The sequence below is a fragment of the Pseudophryne corroboree genome, chromosome 4 (genome assembly GCF_028390025.1).
Source record: "Pseudophryne corroboree isolate aPseCor3 chromosome 4, aPseCor3.hap2, whole genome shotgun sequence".
Classification (NCBI taxonomy): Eukaryota; Metazoa; Chordata; class Amphibia; order Anura; family Myobatrachidae; genus Pseudophryne; species Pseudophryne corroboree.
In genome coordinates, this window is record NC_086447.1 from 861,972,949 (window position 1) to 861,991,964 (window position 19,016).

At 47.6% G+C, this 19,016-nt stretch overlaps 1 protein-coding gene across 2 annotated transcripts in view; it reads left to right on the top strand.

The window, feature by feature from the left end:
* FBXO11 (F-box protein 11) overlaps window positions 1–19,016 on the top strand; it is a 215,184-nt gene that overhangs the window by 173,834 nt on the left and 22,334 nt on the right. For both annotated transcript variants that reach the window (XM_063918698.1, XM_063918699.1), the window contains exons 13-18: window positions 189–274; window positions 429–523; window positions 769–891; window positions 10,574–10,659; window positions 11,215–11,291; window positions 11,385–11,528. In XM_063918698.1, the coding sequence (XP_063774768.1) occupies window positions 189–274; window positions 429–523; window positions 769–891; window positions 10,574–10,659; window positions 11,215–11,291; window positions 11,385–11,528 (611 nt within the window). The remainder of the gene's footprint in view (window positions 1–188; window positions 275–428; window positions 524–768; window positions 892–10,573; window positions 10,660–11,214; window positions 11,292–11,384; window positions 11,529–19,016) is intronic.

Consider the following 19,016-nt stretch of genomic DNA (forward strand, 5'->3'; position numbering starts at 1 on the left):
ACGGCACTTCAATTGAATATCGAAGTGTCAAAGTTCCGATTATCAGCGGAAAGTGCCGTCTTTCCGCCTTGTTGGAACTTCTCACTGTAATTGAATATGCTCCTTAAGCTTTATTGGTGGTTTTCAAAATATCTTGGAAGGTACAAGTCCTAAAACTATATTGATGTAATTTGTATCTCACAATGCAGGGGAAATGCAATTTTTAATGGAAATCAAGGCGGTGTGTATATATTTGGTGATGGAAGAGGCCTTATAGAAGAAAACGACATTTATGGTAAGTGTTACTTGTTTTTGTTATATATATATATATATATATATATATATATATATATATATATATATATATATATTATTGTATTATTATTATTTTTTTATTTATTTTTTGGGGAGGGGGCTTTTCATGGTATTAATTTGCTCTGTGTCAACAGGCAATGCGTTAGCTGGAATACAGATCCGCACAAACAGTTGCCCTATTGTCAGACATAACAAAATTCACGATGGTCAGCATGGTGGAATCTACGTCGTAAGTTGTTCTGTATTTTCCTGTCCCTGTAAAATTTCCCTGTAAACCTAACCATAGCAAACGGGCATACGTACAATGGAAGGAATGTTTACCCCGTTTGGTTAAAATGGCCATAAATTATAAAAAACTGAAAAATGATCACCTGATGTGACCACTGCAATAATACATACAATCTACAATACTGTATTGTCATTTGAAAATGTTGACGTTTCAAATGTTAATGTATTTTTATGTTCTGTTTAAAGCATGAAAAAGGACAGGGTGTAATTGAAGAAAATGAGGTTTATAGTAATACTTTGGCTGGCGTTTGGGTGACAACAGGAAGTACTCCAGTTCTCCGGAGGAACAGAATACACAGTGGGAAACAGGTATGTATTAAGCCGTGCACAAGTACTGATGCTTTACATTTAGGGGAAGAGGTGTCAAACCTTCTGAAGAATGAAGAAGTTGCCCATAGCAATCAATTGGCTTCCACATACTCATTTTATTGAACGTACTTGATAAGACTACCTATGTCAAAGCTGATTGCTTTCTATGGGAAACTTACTCCACTCTTCTGGAGGCTTGATATACCTTCCGCATAGAATGTAATGTGTGTGTCCTGCAGTATTTATTAATGTTCATCTCCCTCTGCTACAAAGTAACATTTCAGTAGTGTTTATTTGTTCATAAGCTTACACTGACTGGAACATAACTTTAAAAAAAAATCTGATATATTCTAGAAGAATGAGCAGCAGCATCTTCTGTTTAGTCCTGGAGAGCTGAATGCTTATTCTAAGGTGGAGTGGGCTTGTAGAATGAAGTCCAAAACGTCAAAGTAGCTACAAATGCTACTTTGCACGGTGGAGCAAAAAAAGGGGATGGCGGAGGTTAGCATTTGCATATTTGCCCAACCGCTACCGAGAGAAGACCTGTGATCGCAGCTGCATTACCAACCATTTCCGATCCAGGCCCAGAGTACGGAGAGAGACCAGATCACAGTGAAGTTGGGTGTCAGGACTGGTGAGGCGCTATGGCTGGGAGAATTGAAGGCTGCAGTGTAGCCTGCCAATCTTCTCGTTGCCCACCGAAAACCATTATCTCAGGAATTACTTTTCTATTTAATTAGAAGAGAGATCCATTTCTATCCAGATAAAGTAATCTCAATTCCATGTCCTACAGCAGTGGTCGGGGAACAGGGGTAAATTACCCCAAATGGGGTAAACATGAAATTCCTGGGGGTAATGTATGATCGAGCTGCCGAAACACAGCCCCGTCCAGCACCATCCGGCTCGCGATGTGACGTGCTGTCGTCACACCGCGCTCCCTCCTGCCCACCCTGCACTGTTCTCCTGGCCGCTCTGTGCTGGGTTCCTGGCCGCCAGTCCTGCGCTGTCCTGTTGGCCCGCCAACCCACACACAACTTGAAGTGTTCTGTGGCTGACCGCTGACGGAGTTCCGCAGGATCAGACAGTGGCCCACATAACAGTGGGAAATTCCCACTGACATTACGGAGGCGAGGATGTGACCATCTGTCTCCTAAAAGTCATGTCGTTCCCCCCTCATCCATCTTTTTTACATTCATTCTGGTGTTTTGAGGAGAAAGTGTTCATTAACCCATTCATATAAACAGTGATAACCAGTACATATGCACAATAACATATATGATTTCCTTCCTTTCAAATCAAGGGGGTAACGTCGGCCTATCTAAATATATTTCTCTAACGTCCTAAGTGGATGCTGGGGACTCCGTAAGGACCATGGGGAATAGCGGCTCCGCAGGAGACTGGGCACATCTAAAGAAAGCTTTAGGACTATCTGGTGTGCACTGGCTCCTCCCCCTATGACCCTCCTCCAAGCCTCAGTTAGATCTCTGTGCCCGAACGAGAAGGGTGCACACTAGGGGCTCTCCTGAGCTTCTTAGTGAAAGTTTTAGTTTAGGTTTTTTATTTTCAGTGAGACCTGCTGGCAACAGGCTCACTGCATCGAGGGACTAAGGGGAGAAGAAGCGAACTCACCTGCGTGCAGAGTGGATTGGGCTTCTTAGGCTACTGGACATTAGCTCCAGAGGGACGATCACAGGCCCAGCTTGGATGGGTCCCAGAGCCGCGCCGCCGGCCCCCTTACAGAGCCAGAAGGCAGAAGAGGTCCGGAAAATCGGCGGCAGAAGACGTCCTGTCTTCAACAAGGTAGCGCACAGCACTGCAGCTGTGCGCCATTGCTCTCAGCACACTTCACACTCCGGTCACTGAGGGTGCAGGGCGCTGGGGGGGGGGGCGCCCTGAGACGCAATAAAAACACCTTGGATGGCAAAAAAATGCATCACATATAGCTCCTGGGCTATATGGATGCATTTAACCCCTGCCAGAATACATAGAAAAACGGGAGATAAGGCCGCCGATAAGGGGGCGGAGCCTATCTCCTCAGCACACTGGCGCCATTTTCCCTCACAGCTCCGTTGGAGGGAAGCTCCCTGGCTCTCCCCTGCAGTCACTACACTACAGAAAGGGTTAAAAAAGAGAGGGGGGCACTAATTAGGCGCAGTATTAACTATACAGCAGCTATAAGGGGAAAAACACTTATATAAGGTTATCCCTGTATATATATAGCGCTCTGGTGTGTGCTGGCAAACTCTCCCTCTGTCTCCCCAAAGGGCTAGTGGGGTCCTGTCCTCTATCAGAGCATTCCCTGTGTGTGTGCTGTATGTCGGTACTTTTGTGTCGACATGTATGAGGAGAAAAATGATGTGGAGACGGAGCAGATTGCCTGTAATAGTGATGTCACCCCCTAGGGGGTCGACACCTGAGTGGATGAACTGTTGGAAGAAATTACGTGACAGTGTCAGCTCTGTATAAAAGACAGTGGTTGACATGAGACAGCCGTCTACTCAGCTTGTGCCTGTCCAGACGTCTCATAGGCCGTCAGGGGCTCTAAAGCGCCCGTTACCTCAGATGACAGATATAGACGCCGACACGGATACTGACTCCAGTGTCGACGGTGAAGAGACAAATGTGACTTCCAGTAGGGCCACACGTTACATGATTGAGGCAATGAAAAATGTTTTACACATTTCTGATAATACGAGTACCACCAAAAAGGGGTATTATGTTCGGTGAGGAAAAACTACCTGTAGTTTTCCTGAATCTGAGAAATTAAATGAGATGTGTGATGATGCGTGGTTTTCCCCCGATAACAACTGATAATTTCTGAAATGTTATTGGCATTATATCCTTTCCCGCCAGAGGTTGGGGTGCGTTGGGAAACACCCCCTAGGGTGGATAAAGCGCTCACACGCTTGTAAGGGCTCTACCCTCTCCTGAGATGGCCGCCCTTAAGGATCCTGCTGATAGAAAGCAGGAGGGTATCCTAAAATGTATTTACACACATACTGGTGTTATACTGCGACCAGCAATCGCCTCAGCCTGGATGTGCAGTGCTGGGTTGGCGTGGTCGGATTCCCTGACTGAAAATATTGATACCCTAGATAGGGACAGTATATTTTTGCCTATAGAGCATTTAAAAGATGCATTTCTATATATGCGTGATGCACAGCGGAATATTTGCCGACTGGCATCAAGTCTAAGTGCGTTATCCATTTCTACCAGTAGAGGGTTATGGACACGTCAGTGGTCAGGTGATGCGTATTCCAAACGGCATTTGGAAGTATTGCCTTATTAAGGGGAGGAGTTATTTGGGGTCGGTCTTTCAGACCTGGTGGCCACGGCAACAGCTGGGAAATCCACGTTTGTACCCCAGGTCGCCTCTCAACATGAGAAGACGCCGTATTATCAGGCGCAGTCTTTTCGTGGACAAGCGGGCAAAAGGTTCCTCATTTCTGCCCCGTGACAGAGGGAGAGGAAAAAGGCTGCAGAAATCAGCCAGTTCCCAGGAACAGAAACCCTCTCCCGCCTCTGCCAAGCCCTCAGTATACGCTGGGGCTTTACAAGCAGAATCGGGCACGGTGGGGGGCCCGTCTCAATGAATTTCAGCGCACAGTGGGCTCACTCGCAAGTAGACCCCTGGATCCTTCAGGTGATATCTCAGGGGTACAAATTAGAATTCGAGACGTCTCCCCCTCGCCGTTTCCTAAAGTCGGCTTTACCGATGTCTCCTTCTGACAGGGAGACAGTTTTGGAAGCCATTCACAAGCTGTATTCCCAGCAGGTGATAATCAAGATACCCCTCCTGCAACAGGGAACGGGGTATTATTCCACACTGTTGTGGTACCGAAGCCGGACGGCTCGGTGAGACCGATTCTAAATCTAAAATCTTTGAACACTTACATACAGAGGTTCAAATTCAAGATTGAGTCACTCAGAGCAGTGATTGCGAACCTGGAAGAAGGGGACTACATGATGTCTCGGGACATCAAGGATGCTTACCTTCATGTCAAAATTTACCCTTCTCACCAAGGGTACCTCAGGTTTATGGTACAGAACTGTCACTATCAGTTCAGACGCTGCCGTATGGATGGTCCACGGCACCCCGGGTCTTTACCAAGGTAATGGCCGAAATGATGATATTCCTTCGAAGGAAGGGAATTTTAGTTATCCCTTACTTGGAAAATTCCCTGATAAGGGTAAGATCCAGGGAACAGTTGGAGGTCGGTGTAGCACTATCTCAGGTAGTGTTGCGGCAGCACGATTGGATTCTCAATATTCCAAAATCGCAGCTGGTTCCGACGACTTGTCTTCTGTTCCTAGGGATGATCCTGGACACAGTCCAGAAAAAAGTGTTTCTCCCGGAGGAGAAAGTCAGGGAGTTATCCGAGCTAGTCAGGAACCTCCTAAAACCGAGCCAAGTCTCAGTGCATCAATGCACAAGGGTTCTGGGTAAAATGGTGGCTTCCTACGAAGCAATCCCATTCGGCAGATTCCACGCAAGAACTTTCCAGTGGGACCTGCTGGACAAATGGTCCGGGTCGCATCTTCAGATGCATCAACGGATAACCCTGTCACCAAGGACAAGGGTGTCCCTCCTGTGGTGGTTGCAGAGTGCTCATTTTCTAGAGGGCCGCAGATTCGGCATTCAGGACTGGGTCCTGGTGACCACGGATGCCAGCCTGCGAGGCTGGGGAGCAGTCACACAGGGAAGGAATATCCAGGGCTTATGGTCAAGCCTGGAGACATCACTTCACATAAATATCCTGAAGCTAAGGGACATTTACAATGCTCTAAGCTTTGCAAGACCTCTGCTTCAAGGTCAGCCGGTATTGATCCAGTCGGACAACATCACGGCAGTCACCCACGTAAACAGACAGGGTGGCACAAGAAGCAGGAGGGCAATGGCAGAAGCTGCAAGGATTCTTCGCTGGGCGGAAAATCATGTGATAGCACTGTCGGCAGTATTCATTCCGGGAGTGGACAACTGGGAAGCAGACTTCCTCAGCACGACCTCCACCCGGGAGAGTGGGGACTTCATCCAGAAGTCTTCCACATGATTATAAACCGTTGGGAAAAACTCGACAGGTATTGCGCCAGGTCCAGGGACCCTCAGGCAATAGCTGTAGACGCTCTGGTAACACCGTGGGTGTACCAGTCAGGATATGTGTTCCCTCCTCTGCCTCTCATACCCAAGGTACTGAGATTGATAAGATGGAGAGGAGTAAGCACTATATTCGTGGCTCCGGATTGGCCAAGAAGTCTTGGTAACCGGAACTTCAAGAGATGCTCACGGAGGATCCGTGGCCTCTACCTCTAAGAAGGGACCTGCTCCAGCAAGGACCCTGTCTGTTCCAAGACTTACCGCGGCTGCGTTTGACGGCATGGCGGTTGAACGCCGGATCCTGAAGGAAAAAAGGCATTCCGGATGAAGTCATCCCTATCCTGATCAAAGCCAGGAAGGATGTAACCGCAAAAACATTATCACCGCAATTGGCGAAAATATGTTGCGTGGTGCGAGGCCAGTAAGGCCCGACGGAGGAAATTCAACTGGGTCGATTCCTACATTTCCTGCAAACAGGAGTGTCTATGGGCCTGAAATTGGGGTCCATTAAGGTTCAAATTTCGGCCCTGTCAATTTTCTTCCAAAAAGAACTAGCTTCAGTCCCTGAAGTTCAGACGTTTGTAAAAGGGGTACTGCATATACAGCCTCCTTTTGTGCCTCCAGTGGCACTTTGGGATCTCAATGTAGTTTTGGGTTCCAAAAGTCACATTGGTTTGAACCACTTAAATCTGTGGAGTTAAAATATCTCACATGGAAAGTGGTCATGCTGTTGGCCCTGGCCTGGGCCAGGCGCGTGTCAGAATTGGCGGCTTTATCCTGAAAAAGCCCTTATCTGATTTTCCATTCGGACAGGGCGGAATTGAGGACTCGTCCTCAGTTTTCTCCCTAAGGTGGTTTCAGCGTTCACCTGAACCAACCTATTTGTGGTGCCTGCGGCTACTAGGGACTTGGAGGACTCCAAGTTGCTAGACGTTGTCAGGGCCCTGAAAATATATGTTTCCAGGACGGCTGGAGTCAGGAAATCTGACTCGCTGTTTATCCTGTATGCACCCAACAAGCTGGGTGCTCCTGCTTCTAAGCAGACTATTGCTCGTTGGATTTGTAGTACAATTCAGCTTGCACATTCTGTGGCAGGCCTGCCACAGCCAAAAATCTGTAAATGCCCACTCCACAAGGAAGGTGGGCTCATCTTGGGCGGCTGCCCGAGGGGTCTCGGCTTTACAACTTTGCCGAGCAGCTACTTGGTCAGGAGCAAATACGTTTGTAAAATTCTACAAAATTGATATCCTGGCTGAGGAGGACCTGGAGTTCTCTCATTTGGTGCTGCAGAGTCATCCGCACTCTCCCGCCCGTTTGGGAGCTTTGGTATAATCCCCATGTTCCTTACGGAGTCCCCAGCATCCACTTAGGACGTTAGAGAAAATAAGAATTTACTTACCGATAATTCTATTTCTCATAGTCCGTAGTGGATGCTGGGCGCCCATCCCAAGTGCGGATTGTCTGCAATACTGGTACATAGTTATTGTTACCAAAAAATCGGGTTATTGCTGTAGTGAGCCATCTTTTCTAGAGGCTCCTCTGTTATCATGCTGTTAACTGGGTTCAGATCACAAGTTGTACGGTGTGATTGGTGTGGCTGGTATGAGTCTTACCCGGGATTCAAAATCCTTCCTTATTGTGTACGCTCGTCCGGGCACAGTATCCTAACTGAGGCTTGGAGGAGGGTCATAGGGGGAGGAGCCAGTGCACACCAGATAGTCCTAAAGCTTTCTTTAGATGTGCCCAGTCTCCTGCGGAGCCGCTATTCCCCATGGTCCTTACGAGGTCCCCAGCATCCACTACGGACTATGAGAAATAGAATTATCGGTAAGTAAATTCTTATTTTTGGGGTAAAAGGTAAAAAAGTTCCCTGACCCCTGTCCTACAGTGATATAATTAGCTGTCGCATTAAATCCACAATCTAAGCTCTTGTAGAGCAGTTAAATAGAATGCCATATATGAGGCATCTCCTTGGGTAATTCATTTTCCTCAGCCTGCATGGAACACTGCTTACATGGGTTTACGCAGAAGGTGCAGTTGTTAGATGCTTAAAAGGTTAATTCTTTTGTTTTGATAGCTGAAGTTCATTCCCTCGCCAACCCCTCTTCAGTTTTTATTTGTGCCCATTTGAGTGGACAGGTTCTGCTTAAGCTGCATTTATATCCTGTTCTTTTCTTTTATTTATTACTTATTATTGACAGAGACTACTACTTGTAGCATAGAGCCTGTCCCTACTCCTTTTCAGGAACTTATGGGTTTTATAATCTATTGCCTAAACCCATCTTGAACCTAAAAACCTTGAACTCCAATCTTCAGGTGGTCAGGTTTAGGATAGAGTCTCTGAGATCAGTATTCAGTGACCTAGAGGTCAATAATCATCCATGTAGCATATCTTCTTCCAATCTCCGAAAGTTTCCATTGCATGATGACATTTTTAGTTCGAAGAATCTCCATTTCAGTTGGTGATTCTCCCATTTGGTCTGCTTATGGTAGGGATTCCCAAACTTCTCTGGGTCCGTCCCCTTTGTCTCATGAATTTATTCTAGTGCTAACAAAACATCATGGCCATTACATAAACAGTACCCCTTACCAGGTCGCAATCCGTGCAGGAGAAGAGTATTCTGTTACTTGGCACCCCTGGTGCTCCAATATACCAGTAGTACTTATCTGCTCTTCTCAATTTCACCACTCTATTTATCCAGATTCCCTGTACTTGCCTCTCAAAATTGCTTCTCTGTCCCACTCTCTAGCACTGCTCCTTCCCAGCTCTCCCCCTCACAGCCTACCATTTATTTCACTTCTCCATCTCTGGTCTTACTTGCGCTCCACACTTTGCCTCACAGTCTTTCTGCCCCCCACAATATTTCACACTCTGGCCCAGATTTATCAAGCCTTAGACAGTGATAAATTGCACGGTGATTAAGTACCAGCCAACCCGCTCCTAACTCATTTTTCAAACACAGCATGTGACATGGAAGTTGGGAGCTAATTGGCTGGTACTTAATCATCGTGCAATTTATCACTCCCTGAGGCTTGATAAATCTGGTCCTTAATACCAGTACAAGGGCTGCATTCAAGTCTCCAGTCCAATTGCATGGAAGCCTTTCAGCGTCTCCTTGCCTTTAGTGCCCTCTCTGGGCAATCCCTTGTACCCCAGGGGTGGTAATCACTGGGTTAGGTCACCAAGTGTTTTGGGAAATAAGGCCGACCTTACTAAGATCTCAAAAGGGATCACTATGATCTCTTATTTAGACTATCTTTTCAAAGCCATTTCAGCAAGCCTTTAAGGATAGAGGGCAGTGACCTTTGTCTCTTACAGGACCTTGGATCCAGAGCCTTGACTCTGCTCTCAGTGAGTAAACTAGATGGAGCTCAGGACGGTTTGCATATACAGTAGATGACAGATGGCATACATATATAGATGACAGAGCCCACTCTTAACTAACTTATGTAACTGTAAAAACTACAAACCCTTTCTATAAGGCAAATCAAAATGCATAGGGCGGGCACAACATAGTATTATGAAAGCACCAATAAATGAACAGTATACATATATGTTAGTTGGTCTGTTTAAAAATAGAACCACCATATCACAAGAAAAGTGACACTGCCATCGCCTAGCACCAGTGTAACCAGGGGTTCTCAACAGTAATCAAGTACCGCCAGCAGGTCATGTCTTGCACGTGTGAGATCGCACAGACAGAAATCATGAAGACATGACCTGTTGGGAGTGCTTGAAGGCTGAGTTGAGAACCGCTGGTATACACACAAGCACACTGCTCACCATAAAATAAACCATGGTGTTTGTGGTCTGTCAGATGTGCCCATATTAGCAAATGTGCACAACGCCTCCGTGTTCCGAGCTGCAGCCCAACTTCTGTAGTCTTGCTGCAACAAAGTGTACTCTAGAAAGCAAAAGACATGCCTCCTAGTGCAATAGTTTCCTTCATACACCGCTGTAATGAGTGATCCAATTGTGATCTTTGTGGCCCCTGTATCATTAGATCAAGAACATGTGCTTATAGGAACCAAAGGCCAATAAAGATATCTACAATTCACACAAAGATACAGGATCATGGAAATCATAGTGTAGTACAGGAATATACAACATGCAAACCTCCAGCTGCTGTGGAACTACACATACCAGCATGCTGTGCCACTGTTTTGCAAGTGGGGCATGCTTAACCCGTGACATGGTATACTGGGACGTGTAGTTCCACAGCAGCGGAGGGCTGCATGTTGAATACCCCTGGTATAGTATGTATACGCCATACATCTATTAAAGATATATTTCACATATACAGCACAGTAAATAAAAGCTGCTATTCTGAACATAGTCCACATCTAAGAGAAGCCCTGGCCAGCTGAGCTAGTCCTTCTTCCCATTCACCTCTGGCTACAAAACCAGTATGTTCTCACCCAACGCATTTCACCTTGCCATCATTAGAATCAATACAACTTACTCAGGGGACTTAATGTGTGTGTATAAAGCACTTGTTTTTACAAAGTATTTTTAATAGATTTCATTCCAAGTACACGCATTGTCACCAGGTGAGCCTTCACAATAATATACAAATTGTTTCATAGGTTGGAGTATACTTCTATGACAACGGCCATGGTGTGCTGGAAGACAATGACATCTATAACCACATGTATTCTGGGGTACAAATAAGGTAAGACTTGGGTTTAAAATGTAGAATTTTTCATTTAGAAAACTGCCCACTGTAAGAGTCGATGCTGCCCTAGTAGCATGAAGGCCCGTTCCCTGCCGCCCTATATAATATCTTGTAAAACCGTCTACATTTTGTAAAATATATGTAAAAGAACATTGTACTTGAGTTGCTTGTTCTGTTTTGATGTGGCACTCCCCCCACACACCCCTTTCCCTATTTGGGGTTCAGACCATAGGTGGGGGTGACCTGCAGCTCTTGTTTGTGAATATCTAAAGCAGGAGTGGAGAATCTGCGGCCCTTTAGCTGTTGTTGAATTACACATCCCAGCATGCCCTGCAACAGTTTTAGCATGGCCAAATAGCAAAACTGTAGCAAGGTATGCTGGTATGTGCAGTTCAACAACAGTTGAAGGGCCAAAGGTTCCCCACTCCTGATCTAAAGACTCAATTTTATGTACAGCTAAATGTAAACTCTTCTCAATCACGTTTCTGTGTTTTCGGCAGTCACGCATGTCTTAGCTACTTGTATACTGAGTTTATTTTACCGGTTCTCTAGAACGGGAAGCAACCCTAAGATTAGACGCAACAAAATCTGGGGAGGTCAGAATGGAGGAATACTTGTGTATAATTCTGGTAAGGTTTTTTTGTGTTTTCATTAAAACTATGTTTGTGTATAAGGATTGCTGTATATTTATAAACCGCATCACTTTGTTCCTCTTCCCGCAGGGCTTGGCTTCATTGAAGACAATGAGATTTTTGACAACGCAATGGCTGGCGTTTGGATTAAAACAGACAGCAACCCAACATTAAGAAGAAACAAAATCCATGATGGGCGAGATGGAGGAATCTGTATATTTAATGGAGGCCGAGGTAAAGTGTTTTACCTGTCGCACACACGTACCTGTCTATGGGGGTCATTCCGAGTTGTTCGGTCGCTAGCCGTTTTTAGCAGCCGTGCAAACGCTGTGCCGCCTCCCACTGGGAGTGTATTTTAGCAGAAGTGCGAAGAAAAGGTTCGCAGAGTGGTGGTAAATTATTTTTGTGCAGTTTCAGAGTAGCTTCAGACCTACTCAGCGCTTGCGATGACTGCAGACTGTTCAGTTCCTGTTTTGACGTCACAAACACGCCCTGCGTTCACCCAGCCACACCTGCGTTTTTCCTGGCACGCCTGCGTTTTTTCGAACACTCCCTGAAAACAGTCAGTTGACACCCAGAAACGCCCACTTCATGTCAATCACTCTGCGGCCAGCAGTGCGACTGAAAAGCTTCGCTAGACCCTGTGTTTAACTACATCGTTTGTTGCAAAAGTACGTTGCGCGTGCACATTGCGCCGCCTGCGCATAAGTGCCGTTTTTTTTGCCTCATCGCTGCACAGCGAACGAATGCAGCTAGCGATCAACTCGGAATGACCACCTATGGCAGATACTGCCCTTATTTTGTAATCAGTAAGTGTTAGCTGGAGACGTGTAGCTACATTATAGTTACTAGTGTAGAATGTTTGTCTAGTAACCACTTAAGCTGTGACATCCAGCCGGTGTACGGATGCCAAGCTGGCAGTGTCTGAGCTCTCAGGGGCATCTCTTAATATATCATATACATTGAGTCTCGGATTTAAATGTTCTCTCCCCCCTTCCGGCCACGATCGCTCCCCGCCGGCAGTATTCTAATGTTACTGCAGACGGGCGTGACATGTTCATTTAAGCCCGGCATGCCCAAACTGCGGCCCTCCAGCTGTTGTGATACTACACATCCCAGCATGCCCTGACAGTTTTGCTGTCAGAGAATGCTAAAGCTGTGTCAGGGCAACTGGGATGTGTAGTTTCACAACAGCTGTAGGGCCGCAGTTTGGACATGCCTGATTTAAACTCACTACCCCCGGTGTAGCGAGCTGAAATGCGCGTAAAGAGAGAAACAGGTTTTTCTGCAGCGGTGTACACTGGTATTCCACAGAGAATAACATTGGGGGGGGTGTCTAGAGTGGAATCTTAATCCGAGGCACCAACAGGCAGCTAACAGGCATGGCTGCTCCAGCAGCTCTAAGAAGAGCTATTTTAAAGAAGATAGAAGGCTTCAAGGGCTGCAGCAGCAGCTCCATCACCTCCCCCAGCGGCGCTGTATACTCCTGCGTCCCTGGTTGCTGGGTACTTACAGCGGATGCTCCGGTTCTTCACTCAGGGCGCACACACTAACCGAAGTTCTCCGGGATCGCGTGGCCGCACTCAGGGAGGAGATAAGAGGGTCCCCCAGGCAGGACCCGCTGGAAATCCCGATCTGCCGTGGCCATTAGGAGGCGGGCTGCGCGCACTGGCGTGGACACTGGCAGTACATGGACCCCACTAGACCACCAGGGCATGGGCACAGGTCAGTTTTATCTCCTAAAACCATTTTATTAAGCCCCCAGTACCCGGTGGTGAAGTCCAGAAGGGGGATAAGGCTTTGACCTGTAGCCCCTCACCCAGCCCCTGATTGCCATTTAGAGTAAATGTTCCCACCCTGGAGCTGCATCTCTCTGTCTCCCTCGCTCCCTGTCAGCGTTTTGGCGCCATTACACACAGCTGCGCTGATTCTGGGACTGCTGGGTGATGCCTCCTCTGTAAAGCCGCCTGCATCATCAGCGCTGTGCATTTACAGGACACTTAAGTATTCTACATGTCGTTTAGACAGTGTTAGTTAAGAACAAGTGCATACTTCAGGGTTATTTAGTACAAGTACCCTGTGATATTCATCCAGTTTTCTCTGACGTCCTAGTGGATGCTGGGAACTCCGTAAGGACCATGGGGAATAGCGGGCTCCGAAGGAGGCTGGGCACTCTAGAAAGATTTATGACTACCTGGTGTGCACTGGCTCCTCCCACTATGACCCTCCTCCAAGCCTCAGTTAGATCTTGTGCCCGGCCGAGGTTGGATGCACACTAGGGGCTCTCCTGAGCCTCTAGAAAGAAAGTATAGAATTAGGTTTTTTATTTTCAGTGAGACCTGCTGGCAACAGGCTCACTGCAGCGAGGGACTAAGGGGAGAAGAAGCGAACTCGCCTGCTTGCAGCCGGATTGGGCTTCTTAGGCTACTGGACACCATTAGCTCCAGAGGGATCGACCGCAGGCCCAGTCCTTGGTGTTCGGTCCCGGAGCCGCGCCGCCGTCCCCCTTACAGAGCCAGAAGCAAGAAGAGGTCCGGAAAATCGGCGGCAGAAGACATCAGTCTTCACCAAGGTAGCGCACAGCACTGCAGCTGTGCGCCATTGCTCCTCATGCACACTTCACACTCCGGTCACTGAGGGTGCAGGGCGCTTGGGGGGGGGGCGCCCTGAGCAGCAATAAAAACACCTTGGCTGGCAAAAATACCACAATATATAGCCCCAGAGGCTATATATGTGGTAAATACCCCTGCCAGAATCCAGAAAAAAGCGGGAGAATAGGCCGCGGAAAAGGGGCGGAGCTATCTCCCTCAGACACACTGGCGCCATTTTCTCTTCACAGTGCAACTGGAAGAAAGCTCCCCAGGCTCTCCCCTGTAGTTTTCAGGCTCAAAGGGTTAAAAAGAGAGGGGGGGCACTAAATTTAGGCGCAATATTGTATATACAAGCAGCTATGGGGGAAAATTCACTCAGTTATAGTGTTAATCCCCACATTATATAGCGCTCTGGTGTGTGCTGGCATACTCTCTCTCTGTCTCCCCAAAGGGCTTTGTGGGTCCTGTCCTCAGTCAGAGCATTCCCTGTGTGTGTGCGGTGTGTCGGTACTGCTGTGTCGACATGTTTGAGGAGGAGGCTTATATAGTGACGGAGCAGATGCTGATAAATGTGATGTCGCCCCCTGTGGGGCCGACACCAGAGTGGATGGTTAGGTAAAAGGTATTAACCGACAGTGTCAACTCCTTACATAAAAGGGTGGATGACGTAACAGCTGTGGGACAGCCGGCTTCTCAGCCCGTGCCTGCCCAGGCGTCTCAAAGGCCATCAGGGGCTCAAAAACGCCCGCTCATTCAGATGGCAGACACAGATGTCGACACGGAGTCTGACTCCAGTGTTGACAAGGTTGAGACATATACACAATCCACTAGGAACATCCGTGACTTGATCCCGGCAATAAAAAATGTGTTACACATTTCTGACATTAACCTCTAAAAATGGGTTTTTATGTTTGGGGAGAAAAAGCAGGCAGTGTTTTGTTCCCCCATCAGATGAATGAATGAAGTGTGTGAAAAGCGTGGGTTCCCCCTGATAAGAAACTGGTAATTTCTAAAAAGTTACTGATGGCGTACCTTTTCCCGCCAGAGGATAAGTTACGCTGGGAGATATCCCCTAGGGTGGATAAGGCGCTCACACGGTTGTCAAAATAGGTTTGGCACTGCCGTTTTAGGAACGGCCACTTTGAAGGTACCTGTTGATAAAAAGCAGGAGGCTATCCTGAAGTCTGTATTTACACACTCAGGTACTAGACTGAAACCTGCAGAGCGTGCTGCTGCAGCGTGGTCGGTAACCCTGTCAAACATACTAGTTTGCTAACATGAGCACATATTAAAGACGTCGTCTTATATATGAGGGATGCACAGAGGGATATTTTGCCGGCTGGCATCCAAAATGAATGTAATGTCCATTCTGTCAGGAGGGTATTAGAGACCTGTCACTGGACAGGTGATGCTGACCTTAAAAGGCGCATAGAGATTCTGCCTTATAAGGGTGAGGAATTATTTGGGGATGGTCTCTGGGACCTCGTATCCGCAGCAACAGCTGGGAAGAAATATTTTTACCTCAATTTTCCTCACAGACTAAGAAAGCACTGTATTATCAGGTACAGTCCTTTCGGCTTCAGAAAAGCAAGCGGGTCAAAGGCGCTTCCTTTCTGTACAGAGACAAGGGAAGAGGGAAAAAGCTGCACCAGTCAGCCTGTTCCCAGAATCATAATTCTTCTCTCGCTTCCTCTGAGTCCACAGCATGACGCGGGGGCTCCACAGGTGTAGCCAGGTACGGTGGGGGGCCGTCTCAAAAATTTCAGCGATCAGTGGGCTCGCTCACAGGTGGATCCCTGTTTCATTCAAGTAGTATTTCAGGGGTACAAGCTGGAATTCGATATGTCTTCCCCCCGCCGTTTCCTCAAATATGCCTTGCCGACAACTCCCTCAGGCAGGGAGGCTGTGCTAGAGGCAATTAATAAGCTGTATTCCCAGCAGGTAATACTTAAGGTGCCCCTACTCCAACAAGGACGGGGTTACTATTCCACACGGTTTGGGGTACCGAAACCGCATGGTTCGGTGTGACCCTTTTTTATATTTAAAATCCTTGAACACATACATAAAAAATTCAAGTTCAAGATGGAATCGCTCAGGGCGGTTATTGCAAGCCTGGACGAGGGGGATTACATGGTATCCCGGGACATCAAGGATGCTTACCTGCATGTCCCTATTTACTATCCTCGCCAGGAGTACCTCAGATTGTGGTACAGGATTACCATTACCAAGTCCAGACTCTGCCGTTTGGACTGTACATGGCACCGAGGGTGTTACCATGGTAATGGCCGGAATGATGATACTCCTTCGAAAAGGGGAGTTTTTAATTATCCCGTACTTGGACAATCTCCTTATAAAGGCGAGGTCCAAGGAGCAGTTGCTAGTCGGGGTAGCACTATTTTGGAAAGTGCTACAACAGCACGGTTGGATTCTAAACAGTCCAGAGTCACAGCTGGTTCCTACGACACGTCTACTGTTCCTGGGGATGGTTCTGGACACAGACCAGAAATAAGTGTTTCTCCAGGAGGAGAAAGCCAAGGAGCTGTCATCTCTAGTCAGAGACCTCCTGAAGCCAAAACAGTTATCGGTGCATCATTGCACGCGAGTCCTGGGAAAAATGATAGCTTCCTACGAAGCAATCCCATTCGGCAGGTTCCATGCAAGAACTTTTCAGGGGGACCTGTTAGACAAGTGGTCCGGGTCGCATCTTCAGATGCATTAGGCTGATAACCCTGTCTCCAAGGACCAGGGTATCTCTACTGTAGTGGCTGCAGAGTGCCCATCTTCAAGAGGGGCCGCAGGTTCGACATACAGGACTAGGTCCTAGTGACCATGGATGCCAGCCTTTGAGGCTGGGGGGCAGTCACACAGGGAAGAACCTTCCAGGGACTTTGGTCAAGTCAGGTGACTTCCCTACATAAATATTCTGGAACAGAGGGCCATTTACAATGCCCTGAGTCAGGCAAGGCCTCTGCTTCAAAACCAGCCGGTCCTGATCCAATCAGGCAACATCACGGCAGTCGCCCATGTAAACCAACAGGGCGGCACAAGAAGCAGGATGGCGATGGCAGAAGCCACAAGGATTCTCCGATGGGCGGAAAATCATGTGTTAGCACTGTCAGCAGTGTTCATTCCCGGGGTGGACAACTGGGAAGCAGATCTTCTCAGCAGACACGACTTCCACCCGAGAGTGTGGGGACTTCATCCAGAAGTCTTCCAAAGGATTGTACACCATTGGGAAAGGCCACAGGTGGACATGAAGGCGTCCCGCCTCAACAAAAAGCTATAAAAGATATTGCGCCAGGTCAAGGGACCTTCAGGCGATAGCTGTGGACGCTCTGGTAACACCGTGGGTGTACCAGTCGGTTTATGTGTTCCCCCCTCTGCCTCTCATACCAAAGGTACTGAGAATAATAAGAAGGCGAGGAGTAAGAACGATACTCGTGGTTCCGGATTGGCCAAGAAGAGCCTGGTACCCAGAACTTCAAGAAACTATATATCAGAGGACCCATGGCCTCTGCCGCTCAGACAGGACCTGCTGCAGCAGGGGCCCTGTCTGTTCCAAGACTTACCGCGGCTACGTTTTGATGGCATGGCGGTTGAACGCCGGATCCTAAAGGAAAAGGGCATTCCGGAGGAAGTCATTCCTACGCTGATTCAAGCCAGGAAAGATGTTACTGCAAAACATTATCACCGCATATGGCGGAAATATGTTGCTTGGTGTGAGGCCAAAAAAGGCCCCAACAGAGGAATTTCAACTAGGTCGATTTCTGCATTTCCTACAAGCAGGAGTGTCTATGGGCCTAAAATTAGGCTCCATTAAGATACAGATCTCGGCTCTGTCGATTTTCTTCCAGAAAAAATTAGCTTCAGTACCTGAAGTTCAGACATTGTAAAAGGAGTGCTGCATATTCAGCCCCCAGTTGTGCCTCCAGTGGCACCTTGGGATCTCAACGTGGTGTTGAGTTTCTTAAAATCACATTGGTTTGGACCACTAAAAACCGTGGATCTAAAATATCTCACGTTGAAAGTGGTCATGTTATTGGCCTTGGTTTCGGCAGGGCGTGTATCAGAATTGGCGGCTTTGTCATATAAAAGTCCTTATCTGATTTTCCATATGGATAGGGCAGAATTGAGGACTCGTCCCCAGTTTCTCCTTAAGGTGGTATCAGTTTTTCACTTGAACCAACCTATTGTGGTGCCTGCGGCTGCTAGGGACTTGGAGGATTCCAAGTTACTGGACGTAGTCAGGGCCTTGAAAAATTATGTTTCCAGGACGGCTAGAGTCAGGAAAATTGACTCGCTATTTATCCTGTATGCACCCAACAGGCTGGGTGCTCCTGCTTCTAAGCAGACTATCGCTCGCTGGATCTGTGACACGATTCAGCAGGCGCATTCTGCGGCTGGACTGCCGCATCCTAAATCAGTGAAAGCCCATTCCACAGGGAAGGTGGGCTCATCTTGGGCGGCTGCCCGAGGGGTCTCGGCTTTACAACTTTGCCGAGCTGTTACTTGGTCAGGGGCAAACACGTTTGCAAAATTCTACAAATTTGATACCCTGGCTGAGGAGGACCTTGAGTTCTCTCATTCGGTGCTGCAGAGTCATCCGCACTCTCCCGCCCGTTTGGGAGCTTTGGTATAATCCCCATGGTCCTTACGGAGTTCCCAGCATCCACTAGGACGTCAGAGAAAATAAGATTTTACTCACCGGTAAATCTATTTCTCGTAGTCCGTAGTGGATGCTGGGCGCCCATCCCAAGTGCGGATTGTCTGCAATACTTGTAAATAGTTATTGCTAACTAAAGGGTTATTGTTGAGCCATCTGTTGAGAGGCTCAGTTGTTTTCATACTGTCAAACTGGATATAGTATCACGAGTTGTACGGTGTGATTGGTGTGGCTGGTATGAGTCTTACCCGGGATTCAAAATCCTTCCTTATTATGTCAGCTCGTCCGGGCACAGTGTCCTAACTGAGGCTTGGAGGAGGGTCATAGTGGGAGGAGCCAGTGCACACCAGGTAGTCATAAATCTTTCTAGAGTGCCCAGCCTCCTTCGGAGCCCGCTATTCCCCATGGTCCTTACGGAGTTCCCAGCATCCACTACGGACTACGAGAAATAGATTTACCGGTGAGTAA